The sequence below is a fragment of the Dendrobates tinctorius genome, unplaced genomic scaffold (genome assembly GCF_039654945.1).
Source record: "Dendrobates tinctorius isolate UK_male_01 unplaced genomic scaffold, ASM3965494v1 ptg000084l, whole genome shotgun sequence".
Taxonomy (NCBI): domain Eukaryota; kingdom Metazoa; phylum Chordata; class Amphibia; order Anura; family Dendrobatidae; genus Dendrobates; species Dendrobates tinctorius.
In genome coordinates this window covers 8733852-8760143 of record NW_027361752.1, presented here as the reverse complement: position 1 = coordinate 8760143, position 26292 = coordinate 8733852, and the positions used below count along the sequence as shown (strand labels likewise).

At 41.2% G+C, this 26292-nt stretch overlaps 1 protein-coding gene across 2 annotated transcripts in view; it reads left to right on the top strand.

Annotated features, from left to right (window-relative positions):
• Positions 1-11151, top strand: part of LOC141097341 (uncharacterized) — a 52113-nt gene extending 40962 nt beyond the window's left edge. The window contains exons 9-13 of one of the 2 annotated variants that reach the window (XM_073584431.1): positions 1272-1400; positions 2841-2948; positions 3441-3548; positions 4885-4986; positions 10056-11151. In XM_073584431.1, coding sequence (XP_073440532.1) covers positions 1272-1400; positions 2841-2948; positions 3441-3548; positions 4885-4986; positions 10056-10073 — 465 coding nt within the window. In that variant the 3' untranslated portion in view covers positions 10074-11151. The remainder of the gene's footprint in view (positions 1-1271; positions 1401-2840; positions 2949-3440; positions 3549-4884; positions 4987-10055) is intronic. The other variant, XM_073584432.1, reaches the window with a different exon arrangement.
• Positions 11152-26292: the final 15141 nt, after the last annotated feature.

Sequence of the window (26292 nt, the reverse complement as noted above, 5' to 3'; positions counted from 1 at the left end):
AGGTTTTTAAACTAAATATTTCTGAAGCCATAGGAAGGTACAGAGAAGTAAATGATCACTCATCAGCTCTGTGTCACTAACAACTAACTCATTTCTTTAAAACAGTGCTTCACAAACTGGGATGCTGACTAGCTGGTGGCTCACTGGTAAGGCCTGCCTCAAAGTTTGATAAGCACTGTCTTAAAGAATCAGTACCCTTTTTTAAAAGATATACTTACTTTGAGACTTTGTTATCCACCCAGTTGCCTGGGAGTGTACTCTTGATGCAAAGGCTATTGTGTAGAGTAAATAATCTTAGGCTACTTTTTCACTTACCGCATTTTTTGCAGTCCGTTATTGTGGCCCATTTTTGCGGGCCATATCGCCACATTTTTTGTGGTCTGCCTCAATAATGGACCGCAAAAAATTTTGCGGCTCGCTGCTTTTTTCCCAATACTATGGAAATAGTATTGGGAAAAAAAAAGGCGTTCCGCAAAACTGGAAGTCATGGTGTACCGCAAAAACAAACTGAGCTGGCCTTTTTGGATACTAAATGGATACATTTTAAATATGTGTTCACTTAAACTGAACACATATCTAAAGTTAACTTGAGGCAGCTAAAACCTGACCCACCTGGGTGCTGCAGCCAGTCAATGAAATTGCTGGGTGGGAATGGTTTCATTGGGATAGGTGGGGTTTTGTCCGCTGAACATCATCATTTGCCCCCCCAAGTGAGAGACATTCATAGACTTTAGTGGCTCTCACTGAAGTGCTGGCTTCCTTCGTTCACAGCAGGGGTTTGACTTTTTGCATCAGGCGGTTAACAAATGACCCGTAACTAGCCAGCAGCTAAATGTGTAATGTGTACTAAATCCATTACACATTGACATAAACATCAATATTCACAGTATAAAATATTGCAGGGGTGTCAGACATCTTTTCACTCCTTTACAGACCCACAGTAGCAGAGTAGGATGGGCTGATAGCCAGCAGTCGCTTTGACACAACCCAGCTTGGCGGTACCTCAAGCAAATTGTTATGTTTGTAAAACAGAATTTAAAGTTTTTCTGATGGTGTTGCCTAAAAATGAGGATAGTTCTTATAAGCTTCTTATAGGATGCACTAGTGAGTCGGCTTTCTTCCTTATGGAGGAGAGCTACTTTGCATACTTTCAGAGATAACACTGCCTTTAATTATATCTACACCACCTGGATAAATGCAAGGAGAATTAGAACCTTCGAAGAGCAGACTTTGGATTAAGAAAGATACAATTGTTTTTTTTTCCACCACAGTATGATGTGAATCATTTCGGGCCATCATTTAAAAGTCCCACTTATCTTCTCCGAGTTGTTGGAAATACTGTAATTAAAGGAGACAAAGGTTATCCTCAGAAATCTCAGTCATCATCATTTGTGAGTGAGGTAAGTGTGAATTTTTAGAAGCTACCAAATGAAAGGATGCTTTCACATTGCGTTTAGAGACATGCTCAATGGCCCTGTCAGGGCGTAGTGTACGTCTGGGATTCAGATGTATGCACCTACTGGGCTATAGACTGTACATGTAGTGTATACTCTCGAAACTGATGCACGTCAGATTATGCGTTAGCTCTGCCAGCACTATTACTGTCTATGCCCTCATCGGCACATACATCCGAATTCCCTTTTGCAGGGTGCTAGGACATACGACCTGATGGGGCCACCAAGCGTGTCCCTAAACGCAATGCGAAAGCACCCTAAGGATTTTCATGCTAAATAGTAAAGCAGTGTGACAAAGCTATAACTGTTGTGAGTTCATTTTTCCCCTCACCATTGAGGTCTGATGAACTCCCTCCTCTAGTAAAGGAAGGTAGTGAGACTGATTACCAAACACCTGGGCAGCTAGATGATGACTGGGTGGCTGGAATTGAGGACTGGATATAAGGCTGCCGACACCCTTCTTCCTGGCTGGTGATTCTGTTATGATGAGTCACCGAAGGAGGAAAAAACAAAATACCAGCTAAGTCCAGAAAAACCATAGAGGTAGGCAGCTATCGGATTGCAGACCCCTGAACCTATCCACAAAAACTAGCAGTAGCCGTGGGGGGTTCCTATGGTGCCCTAGACCCCTCGATCACAGCCGGAGAACTACATAGCCTAAAGACAGAAAGGGGAAAAACTAAACTGCCCCAGAGCAGACCCCAAAGCAATAGGCAGCCCCCAACATATAATGACGGTAAAGCAAGATGAAAACACTAACACAGATAGAAAGATAGGTTGAGCAAATGATGGGGCCCAAGCTAACTACATAGGACATGATAGGAAAGCTGCTGTCTGCCATCCGCAAAAACCCTATCAAAATGAGCCAACCGACTGATAGGAAAAACAGGCCCTGAAGTCGCTAGGCTTCAAAAGACTATATCAGCACTCAGGTATATTCTGAAGACAGAGCAAAAGATCAACAGATCAGAGACAAAAATGGAATTCAGCTCACCCCCGGCCGGGGATGGCAGAACTCCCAAAAAACAAGGCAAAACAAAACTGAAGAGTACAAAGCAGAGCAGAAAAACTTAGCTTTGAGATGCAGGAATCAGACTGGTCTCCAAGAATCCAGCAGGAAAATCACCAGCCAGGAAGAAGGGCGTCGGCAGCCTTATATCCAGTCCTCAATTCCAGCCACCCAGCCATCATCTAGCTGCCCAGGTGTTTGGTAATCAGTCTCACTACCTTCCTTCACTAGAGGAGGGAGTTCATCAGACCTCAATGGTGAAGGGAAAAATGAACTCACAACATATAACATTTTTAAGCAACAGCTTATCAATCAGAAAGTTTTACCTTATTATCTTATTATTATTATTATGATTATTATCATATAATTTTTCCCAGATTGTGCCACGCAGGACATCCCGCTCCACTTTGCAGACTATGAGACATGTTGAAGATTTTGAAGCAAAGATTGAAAAATTGAAAGCCACTCCGTTCACAGGCGTTAGGGTAAGGCTTCGAAAAAAAAATTGTGTGATTTTTAGTGAACAAATGTATGGAAGAATTTAGGAAAGTATGTAACAAATGACATACCAATGCCAAGCAACGTGCTCACGCTTCAGCTGGTAAAAATGGTTCAGTTCTGGAAAACATCTTATATGATTTCATTTTGCATTTTCAAAGCAAAATTACATAAAGAAATACTCCATTATTAAAAAGGTTGTACAAGATTCAAAAAACATGCACCTTGCCTATTGAGAGATTCGATGGGATAGCGCAACTCCAATGGTAAACTGATAGGGAACTTGGATTGTGAACCCCATGGGGACAGCAATAATAATGTCTGTAAAGCGTTATGGAAATGAAGCTATATAAACGAGTAAAAAAAGGAAAAAAATAAAATAAATTGCAGCTCAGACACTGAAGTAATGTGACTAATATATAAAACTGATGTAGGAGTGCTCAATAATCATAGCTACTGAATTTTTTCATCTTTTACAGACTACACCACACATGACAACTCGGGCAATTTTGCAGACTGAGCAGCAATCTGTAAATGTAGGAGCAAAGACTGAAAAGATGGTAGCTTCTCTTCACAAAGGTGTTGCGGTACGGCTGTACAATTCACAATGATCGTTTGATTTTTGATAATTTTTTTTTTAAATTAGCAAAATTGTAGAATGGTTAAAAAAATAATTTACTAATACTAGTACCAATGTCTCCCTACGGAAAAACAGCATATAGTATTACAATGTTGTACCAGTGGTCATGTCATCACAGATTCAAGTCCTTTAGGGTATTGCACACGTTGCAGTTTGGCGATTCTACTGCTTTTTTGCTGTGCGGATTTGTTGTGAACTTTGTCCCTTGTGCTGAGAGAGAGATTTTCATGTGCCAGAGTGGAAACCGCAGCTGCGGATCCGCAAAAACAATTGACATGCTGCAGAAAATAAAGAGCTGCAACTCCGCGCGGAATTTTCTGCAGCATGTGCACAGCGTTTTTCCATTTCCCATTCATTAACATTGTGTGCACAACGCACTGCGGATTTGATGGAATTCCTCACGTCCAAAAACGCTGCGGAAGCGCATCAAAATCCGCAACGTGTGCCCATACCCTTATGGGGACTAAAGACATTGTTTAAAACATTTTTAAAAACATGAAAAAAAAAAGTTCCAAAAGTTAAAACGGAATCTGTATGATATAGGAGCATTAAGTGGGGAATGTTGTTATACAACAATATAATGCTAAATATGTCTCTATTTTAATTTCACAATGGAAATTTCTCCATTGTGAAATTAAAATAGAGACGTATTTAGCATTATATTGTTGTATAACAACATTCCCCACTTAATGCTCCTATATCATACAGATTCCGTTTTAACTTTTGGAACTTTTTTTTGTAATTGTGTAATACCAAAAAAACCAAAAAGTAATAAAACAGGTTGTTTGGGGTATTGCAGCTCTGTTCTCTAATTGACACAACCCATAGACCAGGGTTCCCCAACTCCATTCCTCAAGGCCCTCTAACAGGTCATGTTTTCATGAGTTCCTTTGTATTGCACAGGTGAAGCAATTATCACCTGAGCAATACTAAGGAAACCCTGAAAACATGATCTGTTGGTGGGCCTTGAGGAATGGAGTTGGGGAACCCTGCCATAGACAACCCTTTCTTTTTTTATAATACCATGTGCCATTTTAAGAAAGTATAAATAAATTGCTCTTTATTTCCTCTTTCTCATTAATTGATACATTCTCCCAAAATGTTGTTATATCCGCCATAATGTCTTTTAATGTTGTTTTACAAATTGTTTGATTTAGTCATTTAATTTCCTATTGTGGATGTAGTGTAATAATTTCAATGACACTGGAGGATTGTAAATCAGTTTTTCTTTTTATATCTGAATTATCGCATTTGTGTTTTTTTTTTTTATTTTCCTTTTACAGCAACATAACAAAAAAGTCTCCCAATCTCCATTTGTACATCAATCTGCAAGAGATAAAAGAGAGAGTGCAGAAAAGGTGGCTTCCCTGTCCTCAGCCATTAAGGTGAGGCTTGATAATACAGTGTATGCTGACGTGGGCTGACATAACATTTTCATTTTAGGTCAATGGATCTCTGTGAGGGTTTGTTTTTTTGCAGGGTGAGCCATTTTTTTGTTGACACGATTCTAGGATAGTTATGCCTTTTTGATTAATCCTTACTGTATTTTTTAAACAACTAAAAACGCGATTTTGTCCCTTTTTTATGGAGCTTGTGTATTTTTATATTTTTGAAAAATCTATTTTTAATGGGGGAATAGAGGGATAATTCCCCCAATAATGTTTGTGTTTTTACATTTTTCATATGTTTTAAAACTTTTTTCTTCTTAATTTCTAGTATGTTTGTTAGTCCTTTCAGTGGACTTGAACCTGCGATAGTCCGATTGTCCGAGCACTATTAATATATTAATATAAAGTACTTCTGTATTTCTGTATATAGTAAAAAACTCGGTCTCCATTGAAGCACAGCCATAGCAACCCATTGTTGGGGGGTAGCCGATGGGCACATAAGTTGGCTCTGCCGCAGGCCAGTGGGCTGTTTATGCTGTTCATGCAATTTTTGCAATATATTTTTTTACTTTTTTATTCCAGGATATTTGTTTTGTGTTTTGTTTTTGGTTTTCTCTGTGTAAAGGTCATGTGTTCATATGCAATTACATTTTGCATGCACATTAATTTACTTTTTCTGCTCAGACCCAGTTTCTCATTTGTTTCATTGTGCATTCTGTGCATATAAGGGTGTGACCGCCCTGTTTCTGAGTTGGAAAATCCATCCTGTCTGGCCTATACTATTACTGGTGGTTTAGTCCCTCTGTCCTTGTTCACATTCACGTCACTTGACAAGTGGAAAGGTTTTAAATACAAGAGTTAGGACTGTACCACAAGGGTTGCCGTGACGTGGCGGGATGGCTTCTACATTATTTTGATCAAAATTGTGTTAACTAAATACCCTTATTATTACTATTGTTACTACCTTCATGCAATTTTTGCAATATATTTTTTTACTTTTTTATTCCAGGATATTTGTTTTGTGTTTTGTTTTTGGTTTTCTCTGTGTAAAGGTCATGTGTTCATATGCAATTACATTTTGCATGCACATTAATTTACTTTTTCTGCTCAGACCCAGTTTCTCATTTGTTTCATTGTGCATTCTGTGCATATAAGGGTGTGACCTCCCTGTTTCTGAGTTGGAAAATCCATCCTGTCTGGCCTATACTATTACTGGTGGTTTAGTCCCTCTGTCCTTGTTCACATTCACGTCACTTGACAAGTGGAAAGGTTTTAAATACAAGAGTTAGGACTGTACCACAAGGGTTGCCGTGACGTGGCGGGATGGCTTCTACATTATTTTGATCAAAATTGTGTTAACTAAATACCCTTATTATTACTATTGTTACTACCTTCATGCAATTTTTGCAATATATTTTTTTACTTTTTTATTCCAGGATATTTGTTTTGTGTTTTGTTTTTGGTTTTCTCTGTGTAAAGGTCATGTGTTCATATGCAATTACATTTTGCTTGCACATTAATTTACTTTTTCTGCTCAGACCCAGTTTCTCATTTGTTTATGCTGTTGTCAGAGAATGAGGCAGATCTTGGCTGAGACATTTGTGAGGCAACCTCCACCTGTCAGCCAGCTCCATGCACTTGCTCCTGAGTGGCACTGTACATGTACAGCGAATGATTAAGTTAAGGCCATGTTCACACTATCAGAATTTGGTGAGTTTTTTACCTCAGTACTTGTAAGCCAAAACCAGGAGTGGGTGATAAATACAGGAGTGGTGACGTGTTTCTATTATACCTTTCCTCTGATTGTTCCACTCCTGATTTTGGCTTACAAACACTGAGATAAAATACTGACCAAATACTGACCGTGTGAATGTGGAATGTAGCTTAATAGCGTTAGGCCCCGTCTCACATAGCGAGATCGCTGAAGCGTCACCGATTTTGTGATGCCACAGCTATCTCACCAGTGATCTCGCTACATGTGACACATAGCGGCGACCGCCCCCCCGCTGGATATCGCTGATCATGCTCGAAAGTCCTAGGCCATCTTTTGATCATTGGTGTTCCTCTGGCCAGCATGCATCGCTATGTTTGAGGTCGCTCGTCGGCGATGCAGAACTCAGGGATGCAGGCTGGAATCGTTCAGAATAGCTGCTGTGTGACAATGCACCAGCGATCCCTACCAGGTCGTATCATTGTCGGGATCGCTGGTGCGTCGCTATGTGAAACGGGACCCTTAGAAAGATGCCCAATATTGTGACTGACAGCGGGCTTTGAAGTGCACGAATGCTGTCAGTCAGTGCCGGGATGAGCTTACAGCTGCCACTTGCAATGCTGTGAGCTATGACTGTAGCCGCGCTGCCACGCCTCCATGACTGAAAGTCGGTGGTTTCTGGGAGAAATCAAATTTATTTCCTCCCCGAAGCTGAACTTTTAGTATGGTGTATGGGCACCTATGTATCACTATCAAGCTGCAGTGTAACCATACATCTGCAGGTTAATAACGTTATCCGATCTGACAGATTCCATGTAACCTAAAAATCCTGTTCTGATTCAAGAACTGTTTATTTTCTAATGCTTTTTTTAAAAAAATAATTTAGAAATGGATATAATTTATTTATTTATCTTTTTTATCATTTTGATATAATTATTGTAATATAATAATAATTGATAACATACTGATTTATTGCTGTACAATCACATGATCCCAATTAATTAACCAATAATGATTATGAAAGTAGCACATTGCACCAAAGCAGAAGTTAACTTCCCATGATCTATATGAAATAGTATGGATATAACAAAAATAATATATACGGTATATATTGAGTCTTAAATCAAAAAACACCTGAGGATCAGTAAAGTAGCCACTTTTTTTCACATTTAATTTGGAGTGCTGCCTATTTTTCTTGATTTATATTGAGCTTTAGATATAATCATGGTGCGCCTTCATGTCTACATATAGCTTAATATGTGATTGTGTTGAACAGAATAACATGTTTTAACCTTTAAGGTACTTTTTCCTGTTACTAATTTTAATTCACCACTCAAAATAATAAAGTGGACACTTAAACAACACAATGTAACTCCAAGTCAATCACAGTTCTGTGAAATCAACCTGTCCAGTTATGACACAACATTGATTATGAATCAATTTCTCCTATTGTTGTGCAAATGAAACAGACAACAGGTAGAAATAACAGGCAACTAGCAAGACAACCCCTATAAAGGAGTGGTTCTGCAGGGGGTGATCACTGACCATTTCTCTGTTCTCATCCTTTTTGGCTGTTTTGGTCACTTTTGCCTTTGTCACTGTTCTCACTTCTACAGTAGCATGAGTCGGTGTCTGCAACCCACAGAAGTTGCTCAGGTACTGCAGCTCATCCAGGATGGCACACCAATGAGAGCCATGGTAAGAAGAGTAGCCGTGTCTGTCAACACAGTGACCAGAGTAAGGAGCAGATACCAGGAGATGTGGAGGGGGCCATAGGAGGGCAACAACCCAGCACCAGGACTTCTACCTCCTTCATTGTACAAGGAGGAACAGGAGGAGCAGTGCCAGACCCGTGCAAAATGACCTCTAGCAGGCCACTAACATCCATTTGTCTGCTCAAACTGTCAGAAACAGACTGCATGAGGGAGGCTTGAGGACCCAATTTCCACAAGTGAGTGTTGGACTTACAGCCCAACACCAAGCAAGGTGATTGGCATTTACCAGAGGACATCAAGATTGGAAGATTTGACATTGGCGCCCTGTGTTCTTCAGGGATGAGAGCAAGTTCACACTGAGCACTTGTGACAGACGTGACAGTCTGCAAATGCAGTGGAGAATTTTCTGCTGCCTGCAACATCCTCCAGCATGATCGATTTGGCAGTGGGTTAGTAATGGTGTGTGGAAGCATTTCTCTGGAGGGCCGCACAGCCCTCTATGTGCAAGCCAGAGGTACCCTGACTGCGATTAGGAACTGGGATGAAATCCTCAGACTCATTGTGAGACCATATGAAGGTACAGTGGGCCCTTGGTTCCTCCTGATGCATGACAATGCTAGGCATCATGTGCCTGAAGTGTATTAGCAGTTCCTGCATGATGAAGGTATTGATGCTTTGGGCTGGCCCACCCATTTCCCTGACCTGAATCCAATCAAGCACATCTGGGACATCATATATCCTTCCTTCCACCAACTGCACATTGTACTACAGACTGCAGGAGTTGAGTGATGATTAATCCAGGTCTTGGAGGAGATCCATCAGGAGAACATCCGCCGCCTCATCAGGAGTATGCACAGACACTGTAGGGACTTGGGAGGTCATACAGGCACGTTGAGGCCACACACAAACCACTGAGCATCAATTCCTCGTATTGAGGCATTTCCACGGAAATTACCATAAATCAGCCTGTAATTTAATTTTCCACTTTGAGTATCATTCGCCAAACCTCCATGGGACATGAATTTTGATTCACATTGATCATTTTTAGGTTTTATTGTTCTCAATGCATTCCAATATGTAATGAATAAACATTTCCAACTGGAATATTTTATTCAGTGATATCTAGCATGTGTTATTTTAGTACTCCCATTATTTTTTTTGCTAATGTATATAACGACCATCTGTATAAAAGAAAAGGCATACTTACCACTCAAATTGGACACCCATTCCATTAATTTTCCAAGTGCATGTAAATAAAAACTAGTATAAAGATTGTTGTGATTAACTCATGTTTTTGAACACACTGCTATTATTTTGAATTTTACCGTACGAACATTGGCCCGAGTGTAATCCGATGTTTTGTCAGATCACACTTGGACAGCAAATGCACTCATCTTCTCCTACCCTTACTGTGATTACAAACTGTCCTGTTTATGTGATGGTCACGTAGGTGCAAGGACTCATTTCAGTTATCATTGCTCTCCCTTACAATAAAGGTTCCCATTCAAAAACTGCCAGCAAAGCTCTTGACAACTATGAGGAATTGATACAAAAGTTATATTAGAATAAATATAGCCAGGAACTCACACTCTTTTATATATATTTAATTTGAGCCTTCTTCCTATTTTGTTTGCTCACAGGATGAAGAAGATAATTAATATATTTGGCCAATTGACTGAAAAGTTTACTCATGATTTCTATAATTGGTTCAATGCTCTACTCAACTCCTAACATGAACCCTCCAGACTGCAGAAGAAAGATTGGAGCCCTCAGCACTTGAAGGAAAATGCGGTCCTACAACTTACATGTATGTCAGTCAAGACAAAGTACAATCATGGGAAAAGTGCAAATTCACGTTTACTTGCTCTTGTACAAGAAGACAAACTTTCCTTTCAAACAAATATTACTAGTAAAGGGATAATGTGTGAGAGGTCTCCAGAAGGCATCGTGGTGATGATGGTAAACGGTACTGTCTCCATGAATAATTGATTTTTAGGCACATTTGATCAGATAGTATCCTTGAATAATTGGAAAATTGGATTTGTTGATCTGGAAATCTTGAAAATTTCTTTAGATTCTACATCATGTAGATAACTTGACTGTCATTTGAAATCTAGACATTGCTTTATAATTTTGGCCTGGAAAATAATAATGGCATGGACCATTTTGAGGGAGTTAGATTACTCTGTACAGTGTATCCTGCATCCTTCTATGAAGCATAATGCTGATTGTACATCGAAAATATGGTCTTGATTTTACAAGAAATGGTTATTCTCCCACATATGAAATCACTTCAGTGATGTGAGATATAGTCCACACTCAGTCAAAAAACATATTATTAATTAACGTTTATCTTCGAACTTCTATTCATGCAAAAGTCAAGATCCCTTTTAAAGCACTTATTTGGAATTGATTTTAGATTATTTCCAAAATATCGAAAATAGTACTCATATAATCTATGCTAACAAGCTCACAAACAAGAAAAATTGACTGTCCAATCCCTAAAAATCAACCCCAACATTGTCATATAGTCAGCTGACAAAGGGGGCAGGGGTATAGTAATACAGGATTGCAAAGACTATATTAAAAAAAAGCTCAAAACATTTTGTCTAGCCCAAAACATTACAAACTTGTAGATCCTTTTCCGTCAATACAAGCCAATTATTCCCAATGGATTTCCAAAGCCTACAAACAAACTGGAAATTTTGATGAAAAAATAAAAACGTTTTGATGGTTGTTGGTCCAAACATGCCATTTTTGCATCATCTACTACAGATCTATAAATCCCTGAAAGATCCCCCTGGGAGGCTGATCATATTGGGGATTAGATATTTAACAAGCAATTAATTATTTTGTCTAGACAACATTCTTTAGTCCTATGTCATGTCAAAAGTTTGTCTAGCCTTTTAAAGAATTACGTTCACCTCATCAGAATCCCACAAGACATATCTTGGGATGAATTTCATTTTATTTTACCTTTGACGCCTCCTCCATATATACTAACATTAAGTACAAAATTGGTTTACAATGTGTTAGTATATTCTTAGAAAATAACATGAAGCTTAGTGCACCTCACAAAACTTTCATAGTTGATACTTATCACCAGATACGTGGAACAGCAATGGGGGCGAAGTTATCCCCAAGTTATGCCAATAAATTTATGGAGATTTTTTAGGACAAATTTATATACAACTAGCTGAAGAGCCCGGCGCTGCCCGGGCATAGTAACTAACTACGGTTAGTTATCACAAATTATAATGATTATATATATATGAAGCTGAGTGTATAGCCCCGCCCACTCCGCATAGCCACATTCACTATAATATCCCACATCATCCCGTCAGCCAGACCTACCGGACTACTACCCCTAATATCCCACATCATCCCGTCAGAGCCACCGGACTACTACCACTAATATCCCACATCGTCCCGTCAGCCAGAGCTACCAGACTACTACCCCTAATATCCCATGTCATCCCGTCAGAGCCACCGGACTACTACCACTAATATTCCACATTGCCCCGTCAGCCAGAGCCACCAGACTACTCCCCCTAATATCCGTCCTTTCCTCAACCCTCAATCTACTAAAATGCTCGTGCATGCCCTCATCATCTCCCGCCTCGACTACTGCAACATCCTTTTCTGTAGTCTCCCTGCGAACACCCTCGCACCTCTCCAGTACATCCTTAACTCTGCTGCCCAACTAATTCATCTCTCTCCTCGCTACTCCTCCGCTTCTCCCCTCTGCAAATCTCTTCACTGACTCCCATTCCCTCAGCGTATCCAGTTCAAATTACTAATACTGACCTACAAGGCCATCTATAACCTGTCTCTCCCATATGTCTCTGAACTAATCTCCTGATACCTTCCCTCACGTGATCTACGGTCCTCCCAAGACCTCCTTCTCTCCTCCACACTTATTCGCTCCTCATCCAACCGCCTTCAAGACTTCTCCCGAATTGCCCCTGTCCTCTGGAATTCTTTGCCCCAACAAGTCCGACTATCAACCACATTTGGATCCTTCAGATGGAACCTGAAAACCCACCTCTTCAAGAAAGCCTACAGCCTGCAATGACCACGCTACCTCCTTCTCTCTCACCACTACCGGTGATATCACGTCAACCAACACCGGAACTGCTGCAACCCACCAACCTACTGTCTCCTTCCCCATAATCCTGTAGCATGAAAGCCCGAAAGGGCAGGGTCCTCTCCCCTCTGTATCAATCTGTCATTGTTAGTTTGTTTACTGTAAGTGATATCTGTAATTTGTATGTAACCCCTTCTCATGTACAGCACCATGGATTCAATGGTGCTATATAAATAATAATAATAATAAATAGAGATTCCAAATTCTACATCAACATTTTATACAAATGTTACCGTATATTGATGATCTTTTCATCCTTTGGAAAAGAGACTATAACAAGTTATCTGGCTTTGTTTTTAAAAAAATTGAACCGTAATGATTGGGGACTTTCTCTAACACCCACAGTGAACAAGGACAGCATTAATTTTTTTAGATACTGCGATTTCTCAACTTGAGGATCGTCTAATTACTTAAAACGTTTTTAAAGATGTTGATACCAACAGCCATATCCATTTATCTAACAGCCACTATAAAAAAGGCTTTAAATTGTAACATTTAGTCGGTACCAAGTGCAACTGCTGTAATGAGTTGTACATAACGGTCAAACCAACCGATCAAATCATACACATCAATTTTTTTCCTCAAGTCAAATATGAATTGTCAGCTATGGCATGTTATATATCTTATAGTGCCGATGTGATCTGTAATATATTGGTAGGACCACCCAAACTCTACATCAAAGGATTACTTCCCATTGGGCTAATATTGCAAAGGGTTTTATTGAGCATGGTCTTCCACGGCATTGCAGAATCGAACACAACAAGGTTCCAGCTAGAATTTCCAGCATATCAATCGAATCAATATCCCTTTAAGTCCCTTACCCTATGGAAACTCTCGAAAAGAAAGAATCATACTGGATTTACAGGGAAGGCAAACACACCACACGGGCTTATGGAAACCACTGAAATTTTTATTTAATTTTATCTGCTCATTTTTTATCTTAGGTCCTTGTTCACATTTTTTATTCTATAGAGATTTACCCCTAGTTCATAATTTTTACCTCCTTTTACAATATATTAGCATCTTTTAGCTCTATAATTTTTATGCATTTTTTATGTTTGATTATCATCACAAATTAGTGTTGTATCCATATATTTTTTGTTACTCTGGGTTATATATCTTTTAAACATTAACCATGTGTATGTTTTAGTATACATTGATACCTTTATTTTATCCCCAGACATTTTGTTTTTGTAATTTTACATGTTAATCTTCTCTATTTGATACTTCTTGTTACCTTGTTTCAATCAAATGTCTCTCTTTTTAGATAAGTTCCCATATTTTTATCCCCCTTTCAGGAAATTTTTTATTGCTTAATATATGTACTTGTAATTTTTTTTTCATGTTCTCTGTTAATTTTTAGAGTGGTATGTCATGAATTTACCGTATATTCATTTCTTTTATCAAGCCCTTGATGGACATCTTATTATTCACTGCACTCCTATTCTCTCTCATCTTTGTTTTTCACTACTTTGCTCAAAATGTTTATAATCAATAAAACTATATTCCTTTCCCTTTCATATTGTAGCTTTTTTATTGCAAATTATCACTCAACCGCTTCACATCCCGACACTTTCATTACCTATCCTCACACTTATATCCTTCATCTAATTCCTTTATTTTACATTAGTTTCAATACCAATAACTGCCACTTTCTTATTGTTTCTCCTCCCCCATTTTCCCCTCTCTTGCTCCTCCACTTACCACATACTAAAAAGCAACTTTTATTTGTTAGTTTATGTCACAATCTTCCGAAAAAATTCTTTGGCTTTTTATTCTTCCCTTTCTCTTTCTATATATTCTTTGCACAATCCAGTCGCTTTGCTGATTTTATTTCGCAAACCTCTTTTCTCACAGCCTCCCCTTCCCACTTTCACATACCATAACTTTCACAGCACACATTTCTTCACAGGAAAAAACATCTTTAGTTATTGAACTTCTCCTTTTCAAATTAAATATCTTTTCTCTTTTTATTCTTCACCACTTTTTAAAGCGCTCCTTCACATAAAAATCCATCTCAGGCTAAGAACACCTTCTCACACTTTAACTCTGTACACCCTAATTTCACAACTTTCCCACCTGACCAAAATTTCTCTTTGTTACAACTTCACTAATGGTTTCTCTCTTTTTAATCTATTCAAGATTCTTTCCTTTCTTGTCTGTGCTTTTCCTTTCCCTTCATCACCCTTTTTCACACAACCTCAGTTATCACCTAACACCCTCTACTAACTTTCTTTCAACACCTCTTCTTGAGTTCTAGCCTCTACTCTTTCACTTTCTTCCTGTTCTTTACCATATCCAGGTTACCAGCAGGGCTGTGGAGTCGGAGTCGGAGTCGTGGAGTCGGAGTCGGTGCTCATTTTGGTGGAGTCGGAGTCGGAGTCGGTATAAAATGGAGAGACTCCGACTCCTAAAATATATAATAAATTGGGTACAGTAATTCAATGCAGGATGTGCTGAATATTTTTTCATAGGAGTTTGGGAAAGTTATGAAATGTCCTATAAATGGCTGTTCTATTCCTGATCTAAGGCTACATTCACACACAGCGTTTTTCCTGTGTTTTTTGAGGATACGTTTTTCAGCTGCAAAAGCTGATCATCTTTTTAAAAAACCGCATCACCTGAAAGGTTTTTGAGCTCATAGATAATGTTTTCAATAGCAAAAGCAGATTAGAAATCTGTTCTATCTATCCATTTATCCATATCTGTCTATCCATATCGTATCTGTACCAAAAAGAATGAAAACCGGGTAGTACACCAATATATATTCTGTTCTATCTAAATATCTTGATTATTGGATCATAAAAATGATTAAATGTCTGAGGTTCACATTGTACTACAATAAATTTTTCACTCAAATATAAGCAATATGTGTGGGAGTCGGAGTCGGAGTCGTGGAGTCGGAGTCAGAGTTGGAGTCGGAGTCGGTGTAAGGGAAATTGAGGAGTCGGAGTCGGAGTCGCAGGTTTGGCTTACCGACTCCACAGCCCTGGTTACCAGAGCAGAGAGACTTCCTGTCATGCACAGTGCATGTCATGAAGTCTCTCAGATCTGCATGTCATATAAGCGATCAGCCTACACAAAATGAGTGTCCCATAGTGGGACAAAGTGTAAAAGTAAGAATGAAATAAAATGTAAAATAATTGTAAAAATATTTAAAAAAAAATACAAAAAAATCAATATTTATTCCATCAATAAATAAATATTTGAATTAAAAAAATCTAAACAATAAAAGTACACATATTTAGTATCACCACATCCATAATGAACCGACCTATAAAACTGCCCCACTATTTAACCCCTTTAGTGAACACCATTTATAAAAACAAGGCAAAAAACAATGCTTTATCATCATACCGCCGAACAAAAAGTGGAATAACTCGCGATCAAAACAACAGATATAAACGTGGTACTGCTGAAAACGTCATCTTGTCCCGCAAAAAATGAGCTGCCATACAGCATCATCAGTGAAAAAATAAAACAGTTATAGCTCGCAGAATAAAGCGATGCAAAAATAATTATTTTTTTTTGTATAAAAACGCCAAAACAAAAAAAAATAAATGAGGTATCGCTATAATTGTACTGACCCAAAGAATAAAACTGCTTCATCAATTTTACCACATGTGGAACAATATAAACACCCCCCCAAAAGAAATTCATGAATTGCTGGTTTTTGTTCATTCTGCCTCACAAAAATTGGAATAAAAAGCGATAAAAAAAGTCATGTGCTGAAAATGGTACCAATAAAAACTCGTCCCACAAAAAACAAGACCTCACATGACTCGGTGGGCCAAAATATGGAAAAATTATAGCTCTCAAATTGTGGTGATGCATAAACTATTTTTTGCAATAAAAAGTGTCTTTTAGTGTGTGACAGCTGCCAAACATAAAAACCGCCATAAACAGTAAATCAAACCCCCCTTTATTGCCCCCTTAATAAGGGGAAAATAATAGAACGAAAAAAAATTATATTTACATTTTCCAATTAGAGCTAGGGTTAGGGCTAACGTTAGGGTTGAGGTTGGGGCTAAAGTTAGCATTAGGGTTGGGGTAAAGTTAGGGTTGGGGCTAAAGTTAGGGTTAGGGCTACAGTTGGGATTAGGGTTAGGGTTAGGGTTGGGATTAGGCTTAGATTTGGGATTAGGGTTAGTGGTGTGTTAGGGTTAGGTTTGTGGTAAAGGTTATGGTTCCGGTTGGAATTAGGGTAAGGGGTGTGTTGGGGTTAGGATTGGAGTTAGAATTGGGGGGTTTCCACTGTTTAGGCACATCAGGGGCTCTCCAAAGGTGACATGGTATCTGATCTGAATTCCAGTCAATTTTGCATTGAAAAGTCAAACGGTGCTCCTTCCCTTCCGAGCTTTGCCATGAGCCCAAACAGTGGTTTACCCCCACATATGGGGTATCAGCATACTCAGGCCAAATTACACAACAACTTTTAGGGTCCAATTTCTCCTGTTACCCTTGGGAAAATAAAAGATTGGGGCGAGAAGATCATTTTTGGGAAAAAAAATGTGATTTTTTTATTTTTAAGGCTCTACATTATAAACTTCTGTGAAGCACTTGGGGGTTCAAAGTGCTCACCACACATCTAGATAAGTTCCTTAGGGGGGTCTAATTTCCAAAATGGTGTCACTTGTGGGGGTTTCCACTGTTTAGGCACACTAGGGGCTCTCCAAATGCGACATGGCATCCAATCCCAATTCCAGCCAATTTTGCATTGAAAAGTCAAACGGCGCTCCTTCCCTTCTGAGCTCTGCCATGTGCCCAAACAGTGGTTTACCTGAATATATGGGGTATCAGCGTACTCAGGACATATTGTACAACAACTTTTGGGGTCCAATTTTGCCTGTTACCTTTGGTAAAATAAAACAAATTGGATCTGAAGTAAATTTTTTGTGAAAAAAAGTTAAATGTTCATTTTTTTTTTAAACATTCCAAAAATTCCTGAAAGCACCTGAAGGGTTAACAAGCTTCTTGAATGTGGTTTTGAGCACCTTGAGGGGTGCAGTTTTAATAATGGTGTCACTTTTGGGTATTTTCTATCATATAGACCCCTCAAAGTGACTTCAAATGTGATGTGGTCTTTTAAAAAAAATGGTGTTGTAAAAATGAGAAACCGCTGGTCAACTTTTAACCCTTATAACTTGATGACAAAAAAAATTTTTGGTTCCAATATTTTGCTGATGTAAAGTAAACATGTGGGAAATGTTACTTATTAAGTATTTTGGGTGACATGTCTGTGTGATTTAAGGGCAAAAGTTGGAAAATTGCGAAATTTGCCACATTTTCGCCATATTTCCATTTTTTTCACAAATAAATGCAAGTCATATGAAAGAAATTTTGCCACTATCATGAAGTACAATGTGTTAGGAGAAAACAGTGTCAGAATCACCAGGATTCATGTAAGCGTTCCAGAGTTATTACCCCATAAAGGGACAGTGGTCAGAATTGTAAAAATTGACCTGGTCATTACCATGCAAACCACCGTTGGGGTAAAGGGGTTAAAGGGCGGGTCTAGAACTAAAATTTATTTTCATCCAACATGCTTACCTATTTATTGTCATAATCTAATCAATGTTCTTATATACTTTAATTAGAAATTCCCTGCCGTTCCATCACTACTCTGTTTTTGTTTACCACATCCGTTTTCATTTGAGAATCCCAATGCTTTCTGAGATAGTCATCATCTGGAGCATAAGTGCGGTCACTGCTGTAGCCTCCATGCTTAGTAGGTTCTTATCACTGCTCAATATTCACAGTGGCAGTGCACTCGCTCGCAGGCTCTGGCCATAATGCAATGAGTGCACTGTCAGTGCATCTTGTAAGAAGAATACCAGATATACAGAGACACCTGAAGTGATGTTACTTTCAGGGGCAGCGCTGGTCTCTGCACACCGGTATACTGATGACTGATTATGCTTTGTTTGAAGCTGCGGCAATGACTTCAGCCTCTGCCCTTTGATAACGACTTGTTTGACTATGCCAGCAAGCAATGGGATTCTTAAAAGAAGCAACAAAGAGAAAGTAGTAAAAAAATAAATAAAGTAGTTAGATAGTGTAGAGTGGAATCTGTAGAGGATTTTAAAATTAAAGTTTACTACAAAAGAGATTAGATTATGACATTAAATAATTACATTTAGCAGTAAAATAAATTTTAGTTTGAGACCACCCCTTTAAGTTTTGATATTTTCAACTTTTTTTACTTAATTCAAAATCACATTCTTCTTTTCACCCCACTGTCAGTTGAACACTCCACTCCCATCCAATCTGGTCAAATTTCCCAATAGGCATTTCCAATGCAAAGCTTTATATGCCTCAAGCTGTGATGTGTTATGTACATTTGATTTTTTTAATTGAGAAAGATGCCGGTTTGGTGTTGAAATGCGTTGGGTTAATAAAAGCCTTAACTCTAAATCCAGTGAAGAGTCGTTTTAATCATGGAAGCAGCCCAATCTATCATGATCTATCCATCGGGAATAAAAGACATATTAAAGCATTATAAGTAGGCACAAATATTTAGTAGCATATTATGGTGATTTTCACTAAAATAAAGAGTCAGATTTAAAGGATCTTAGTCCCTACATATAGGCCCAATTCTTATATAAATGAGTAAAGTGTTTATAATAGTTACTGTAAAAGCGTCTGTTACATTTTAGCATCACTTTCCATAAAATAAACATTTTTAACTGTGTCCATTCCACTGGTGTATACATTTTTATGCATTTTTGTATGTTTTGAATTGAAACAAATATTGCTTATTATTACCGTACTTACATATTTTTTCACTAAAGATTTAACGTGTATCCTGTTTACAAGCAGATGATACTTGAGATAAATTGTGCCTCCTTTATTCTTTTCTACATAATAAGTAAAGACATAGTCCTTCAATTTGGGTGACTTTGGCATGTTATTTTGTTACTGTGACACAAAGTAAAAGGTTCTATATTTGTTCATACTATAAATAAAATTGATTTTATGCGGTTTTTCCAAATATTGTTTTAAACATCTGATCTCCTTTAGAGTTGAGCGAAACGGGTTGGCCAAATTCAGAATTCGACGACTTTGGCTAAAGTCGGGTTTCGCCGATCGAAACCCGACCATAGCGTGAGGTCGGCCATGAGGTCGCCGACTTGAGCGCCAAAGTCACGTTTCCCACAATGCTTCCAGCGCCTTTTCTCAGCCAATCAGCAAGGACGCACACTGTGGGCAATGCGATTACATAGGCAGCGGCCCCCACCATCTTAGAGAAGGGCATCCAAGTGATTGGCTGGCTTTGTGTGGCGTCACAGTGGCTATAAAAGGCAGTGACCGCCGACCGCCATCTTACTTCTGCCGATCTTAGCATAGGGAGAGGTTGCTGCTGCTCGTTCTCAATAGGAAGAGTGTTTAGGCAGGAAAAAAAAAAGTGCTTCTGCTGATAGTGATTTTCACTGTACAACACAACTGCACATATAGCACACAAGGCTATATTTGTATGCAGCAGCTCTGGTGGTGATTAGGCCGCCTTATAAGGCTACCTGATAGCTGCACTGCTGTGTGCACACTGCTGTGCAGACTGCTTTTTTCAAAGCAAAAATACTTTTATTCCTTTTTTTCTGCACAGTAGTTACTGAGCGTACATTTTTGCACACACTGTATAGAGGTGTACGCTCCTCACACACTACCGTGTACTGGCTGGTATCACGGACAAATACATGCTATATGTGTGTGACTCCGTAAAAAAATACACGGAGATTAACATTTTTCCATACATACACCATATAGAGGTGTCTGATTCTCAAACAGTATCGGATATCTGCTGTTCTTATTACGGTCATATGTACACAGAGTCAGCGTGTGTCTGTGAGACTCCGTAAATACATATAAAGACATTTCCATTTCTCCATGCACCGTATTGAGCTGTCCGATTCTCAAACAGTATCGGATATCTGCTGTTCGCTTTACGGTCACATCTACACAGAGTCAGCGTGTGTGTGAGACATTCCATAAATACATATACGGACATTTCCATTTCTCCATACACCATATTGAGCTGTCCGATTCTCAAACAGTATCGGATATCTGCTGTTCTTATTACAGTCACATCTACACAGAGTCAGCGAGTGTCTGTGAGACTCCGTAAATACATATATGGACATTTCCAGTTCTCCATACACCGTATTGAGCTGTCCGATTCTCAAACAGTATCGGATATCTGGTGTTCTTATTACAGTCACATCTACACAGAGTCAGCGTGTGTCTGTGAGACTCCGTAAATACATATACGGACATTTCCATTTCTCCATACACCGTATTGAGTTGTCTGACTCTCAAACTGTATTGTATATCTGCTGTTCTTATTACGGTCACATCTATACAGAGTCAGCGTGTGTGTGTGACACTCAGTAAATACATATCTGGAGATTGACAGTTTCACAAACAATATATACAGCTGTACACTTCTGATACAGTACTGTATATCTGCTGTAACGTCCGTCTGCGGTTCTGGCCTGCAGCCAGGCAACACCCCGAGAAACACTGATACCCTTTACCCCTATACAGGGATCTGGATTTACAACAGAGCCCAGGAGGTACTGTCTGAATAGGAGCAGCGGCCAGAGCAGGACGGTCGTCAGAGTGAAGTACAAAAATGGCAGGCAATAGCAGAGTCAATTTCAGGCCAAGGTCAGAGTCAAAAACCAGGAGGGCGGCAGAGGTACAGAATCGTTAGGAAGTAGCAGAGTCAGAATATCCAGGCCAAGGTCACAAAACAGGAGAGTAGCAGAAGTACAGAATCGTCAGGCAAAAGAGGGGTCAGAAATCCAGGCTGAGGTCAGAGTCAAACAGAAATCAATCACTAAGTAACACACAGGGGAACCAAGAATATATCCGGCGGCTTGCAAGACCAGTCCCAAGGTATTTGAGGGATCAGGTCATCCCTCACAGGTTCCTGGACTGGTGATGTCATTAGGGCCGCCCCCAAGACCAGGCCAGATGGAGTTGCAGTAACCCCCTGATGACTGACAGAGGGGCGGAGCCTGCGCCCACCAGATGCCTGCGCAGGAGCCACTTCTCTGTCACCACCATAACTCACGGGCGGACCACGGCGCCTCCCAGTGGCCGAGGCAGGAACAGCCGTCCCCGAATCTGACAGTGAAGTGGCGGTCTGGCGCCTCCTAGTGGCCGTGACCGGAACAGCAGGCCTTGAATCCAACGGTGACGTGACAGACCGGCGCCTCCTAGTGGCTAAAGCTAGGATCATAGGCCCTGAGTCTGACGGCGACGTAATAGAACCACGGCGCCTCCCAGTGGCCGAGGCAGGAACAGCCGTCCCCGAGTCTGACGGCGAAGTGGCGGCCCGGCGCCTCCTAGTGGCTGCGACCGGAACAGCAGGCCCCAAATCTGACGGAGACGTGACAGTACCCCCCCTTCCAAGAGGGGCCTCCGGACCCTCAAAACCTGGTTTGTCAGGGTGGAGGAGGTGAAACCTTCTAATTAGTGCTTTTGCATGGATGTCCCGCGCAGGGACCCAGGACCTCTCCTCCGGGCCGTAGCCCCTCCAGTGTACCAGATACTGTACGGACCCTCTTACAAGGCGGGAGTCAAGGACACCCTGGACTTCATACTCCAAGGACCCTCCGACCGAAATGGGAGGAGGAGGGGACGGGACAGGGTGAATTGGGGAGCGATACAACTTGAGGAGAGACTTGTGGAAGACATTGGGAAATTTGAAAGACTGAGGGAGTTTTAAACGGAAGGCCACCGGGTTAATCACCTCTATAATCTCGTATGGACCAATAAATCTGGGACCCAGTTTTGCAGACGGTACTTTAAGCTTGATGTTTTTGGTGGAGAGCCAAACCTTGTCTCCAACTCCCAGGTGCGGTCCTTTGGATCGCCGTTTGTTCGCTGCCGAGGTCTGTCTAACCCGGGCCCCTTTCAAGTTAGAGTTTACCTCAGACCAAATGGTTTTTAAACTATGTATATTTTTCTCTACCCCAGGAAGCTCCGACATTCTGGCCGAGAATGAGCCAAAGCGCGGATGCAGCCCGTGGTTGCAGAAAAAGGGGGTAGACTTAATGGAGTCCTGATACTGATTGTTTAGGGCAAACTCGGCTAGTGGCAGATGTTCTGCCCAATCGGACTGGTGTTCTGAGATGTAGCAACGAAGGTATTGCTCCAGAGCCTGGTTGACACGTTCGGTTTGCCCATTGGTTTCAGGGTGGTAAGCCGAGGAAAAAGATAGCTCAATACCAATGCGTTTACAGAACGCCCTCCAGAACTTTGACACGAATTGGGTACCCCTGTCAGACACAATATTGACCGGGGCACCGTGTAAACGTACCACATGTACAATAAACAGTTTACTCAACGTTTCCGAGTTAGGTAACCCCGACAGGGGGACAAAATGACATTGTTTACTGAACCTGTCCACCACCACCCAGATACACGTCTTTCCATCTGAGGACGGTAGGTCCGTAATGAAGTCCATGGAGATGTGGGTCCATGGACTCTCGGGGGTGGGCAAGGACTGGAGCCAGCCGGCAGGGCGAGTATGGGAGGACTTGGCGCGGGCACAGACCTCACATGCTAAGACATATTCTTTGCAGTCCTTAACCACCGTCGGCCACCAAAAATTCCTAGTTATCAATCTGGCGGTATTATTGAGACCAGGATGGCCTGCCAAGACAGAGTCATGTGATTCTCTAAGCACTTGTAGGCGAAACGCAGGTGGAACGAACAATTTGTTGGGTGGCGTAGTGTCAGGGGCTTGTTCTGGGGATTTACGGATCTCCTCCAGAAGGTCCAATGACACTGCGGAGACAATGATCCCAGTGGCCAATATCGGAACTGGTTCACAGTCCTCGGCTTGTGAGGGGCAGAAACTGCGAGAGAGGGCATCGGCCCTCACATTTTTTGTACCAGGGCGGAAGGTGATTATAAAATTAAACCTAGAGAAAAACAATGCCCACCTTGCTTGTCTAGGATTTAACCTTTTTGCTGATTCTAGGTATGTCAGATTCTTATGATCGGTAATTACCGTGATCTTGTGTTTGGCGCCCTCGAGGAAGTGACGCCATTCCTCGAAGGCCCATTTAATTGCCAATAGTTCCCGATTCCCAATATCATAGTTTTTCTCCGTGGGAGAGAATTTGCGGGAAAAAAACGCACATGGACGAAGCTGAGTGAGGGATGTAGTGCCTTGTGATAGCACTGCTCCCACTCCGATTTCAGAGGCATCCACCTCCACAATAAATGGACGGTCCAGATCCGGCTGAACCAAAACTGGGTTGGCCACAAAACTCTCTTTTAACGTAGAAAACGCCTGAATTGCCTCAGGATTCCAGTTGGCCACGTCCGCCCCTTTCCGGGTCAGATCCGTGAGTGGCTTGGCAATCTCTGAGAAACCTCTAATAAACTTGCGGTAATAATTAGCGAACCCCAAAAATCGCTGCAGCGCTTTCAGCGATTTTGGTTGCACCCAAGCCTTAATAGGCTGGACCTTGGCAGGATCCATGCGGAAGCCTTTACCTGAAATCATGTATCCTAAAAACAGTACCTCCTCAGCAAAAAATACACATTTCTCCAGTTTAGCAAACAAGGAGTGTTCACGTAGTCTTTGTAGCACAGAACAGACGTGTTGAGAGTGTGTCACTGGGTCAGCAGAGTAAATCAGAATGTCATCTAAATACACCACGACATACACCCCACAAATGTCTCTAAAAATATCGTTAACAAAGTGCTGAAATACGGCAGGTGCGTTGCTGAGTCCGAACGGCATAACCAGGTACTCAAAATGGCCAAGGGGTGTATTGAAGGCCGTTTTCCACTCATCCCCGTCTTTTATGCGGACTAGATTGTATGCCCCCCGGAGGTCAAGTTTAGTAAACCAACGGGCTCCTGTTAGCTGATTAAAAAGATCAGGGATGAGTGGAAGCGGATACTGGTTTTTTATAGTGATTGCATTCAACTCCCGATAATCAATGCAGGGTCTGAGACCACCATCTTTCTTCTCCACAAAGAAGAACCCAGCCCCAACTGGAGAAATGGACGGTCTGATAAACCCTTTTCTTAGGCTATCTGCAATATAGTCATTCATGGCCTGACGCTCTGGGCCAGAGAGATTAAATATTCTTCCCTTAGGGAGACGGGCATCCGGAATCAGATCAATAGGGCAATCATACTCTCTGTGAGGGGGTAGCTTTTCAGATTCTACAATAGAAAAGACATCCTCAAAATCTCTGAAAGCAAACGGTATGCGGGGGGTTTTAACCTTAACTTGGTTTACTGCCAAGGATATGCAATTTTTCTGACACTGTGGGCTCCAGCGTACAACGTCACCCAAGTGCCAGTCGATGACAGGATTGTGCTGGCGTAGCCATGGCATACCCAGAATAACTGCAGAGGTTAAATTGTCCATCACAAAAAATGACACCAGCTCAGTGTGTAAGGCTCCCACAGACATGGCAACCTTGGCAGTAACAAACTTAACCCCCTCCTGAATAATGGACGTGCCATTAATAGCCGTGGTTTTAATAGGGGCATTAAGTTTTAGTAGAGTTACACCCAAATTCCTAGCAGTCAAGGAATCCATAAAATTTCCTTCAGAACCACTATCCACATACGCGTTTAAACACAGCGATTTCTGACCACATGAAACTGAAATGGGTAATAAAACTTTAGCCGCATCTGCGGGCAATACCTGAACCTCTGGGCAACCATAGCCAGAGTAGTTGCCCAGAGGTCGACGTGCCAGGAGCATGGATCTCTGAGGTGCAGCTCTCTCCCTGAAGACTCCAGACTGCCGCATAGTTGTCCAAGAAAATGAGAGAGATCTTCCAGGCTGTGCACTGCAACAGGTGTTCAGGCCAAAAATCAGCTCAGTCAGAAGAAGAAAAAAAAAAAAAAAAAAGTTCAGGGAGACTGCTTTTGTATATGTTGGGTATATACACAAGAAGCAGTTAATTTTATGGCCGGATATAATGTAACGTCCGTCTGCGGTTCTGGGCTGCAGCCAGGCAACACCCCGAGAAACACTGATACCCTTTACCCCTATACAGGGATCTGGATTTACAACAGAGCCCAGGAGGTACTGTCTGAATAGGAGCAGCGGCCAGAGCAGGACGGTCGTCAGAGTGAAGTACAAAAACGGCAGGCAATAGCAGAGTCAATTTCAGGCCAAGGTCAGAGTCAAAAACCAGGAGGGCGGCAGAGGTACAGAATCGTTAGGAAGTAGCAGAGTCAGAATATCCAGGCCAAGGTCACAAAACAGGAGAGTAGCAGAAGTACAGAATCGTCAGGCAAAAGAGGGGTCAGAAATCCAGGCTGAGGTCAGAGTCAAACAGAAATCAATCACTAAGTAACACACAGGGGAACCAAGAATATATCCGGCGGCTTGCAAGACCAGTCCCAAGGTATTTGAGGGATCAGGTCATCCCTCACAGGTTCCTGGACTGGTGATGTCATTAGGGCCGCCCCCAAGACCAGGCCAGATGGAGTTGCAGTAACCCCCTGATGACTGACAGAGGGGCGGAGCCTGCGCCCACCAGATGCCTGCGCAGGAGCCACTTCTCTGTCACCACCATAACTCACGGGCGGACCACGGCGCCTCCCAGTGGCCGAGGCAGGAACAGCCGTCCCCGAATCTGACAGTGAAGTGGCGGTCTGGCGCCTCCTAGTGGCCGTGACCGGAACAGCAGGCCTTGAATCCAACGGTGACGTGACAGACCGGCGCCTCCTAGTGGCTAAAG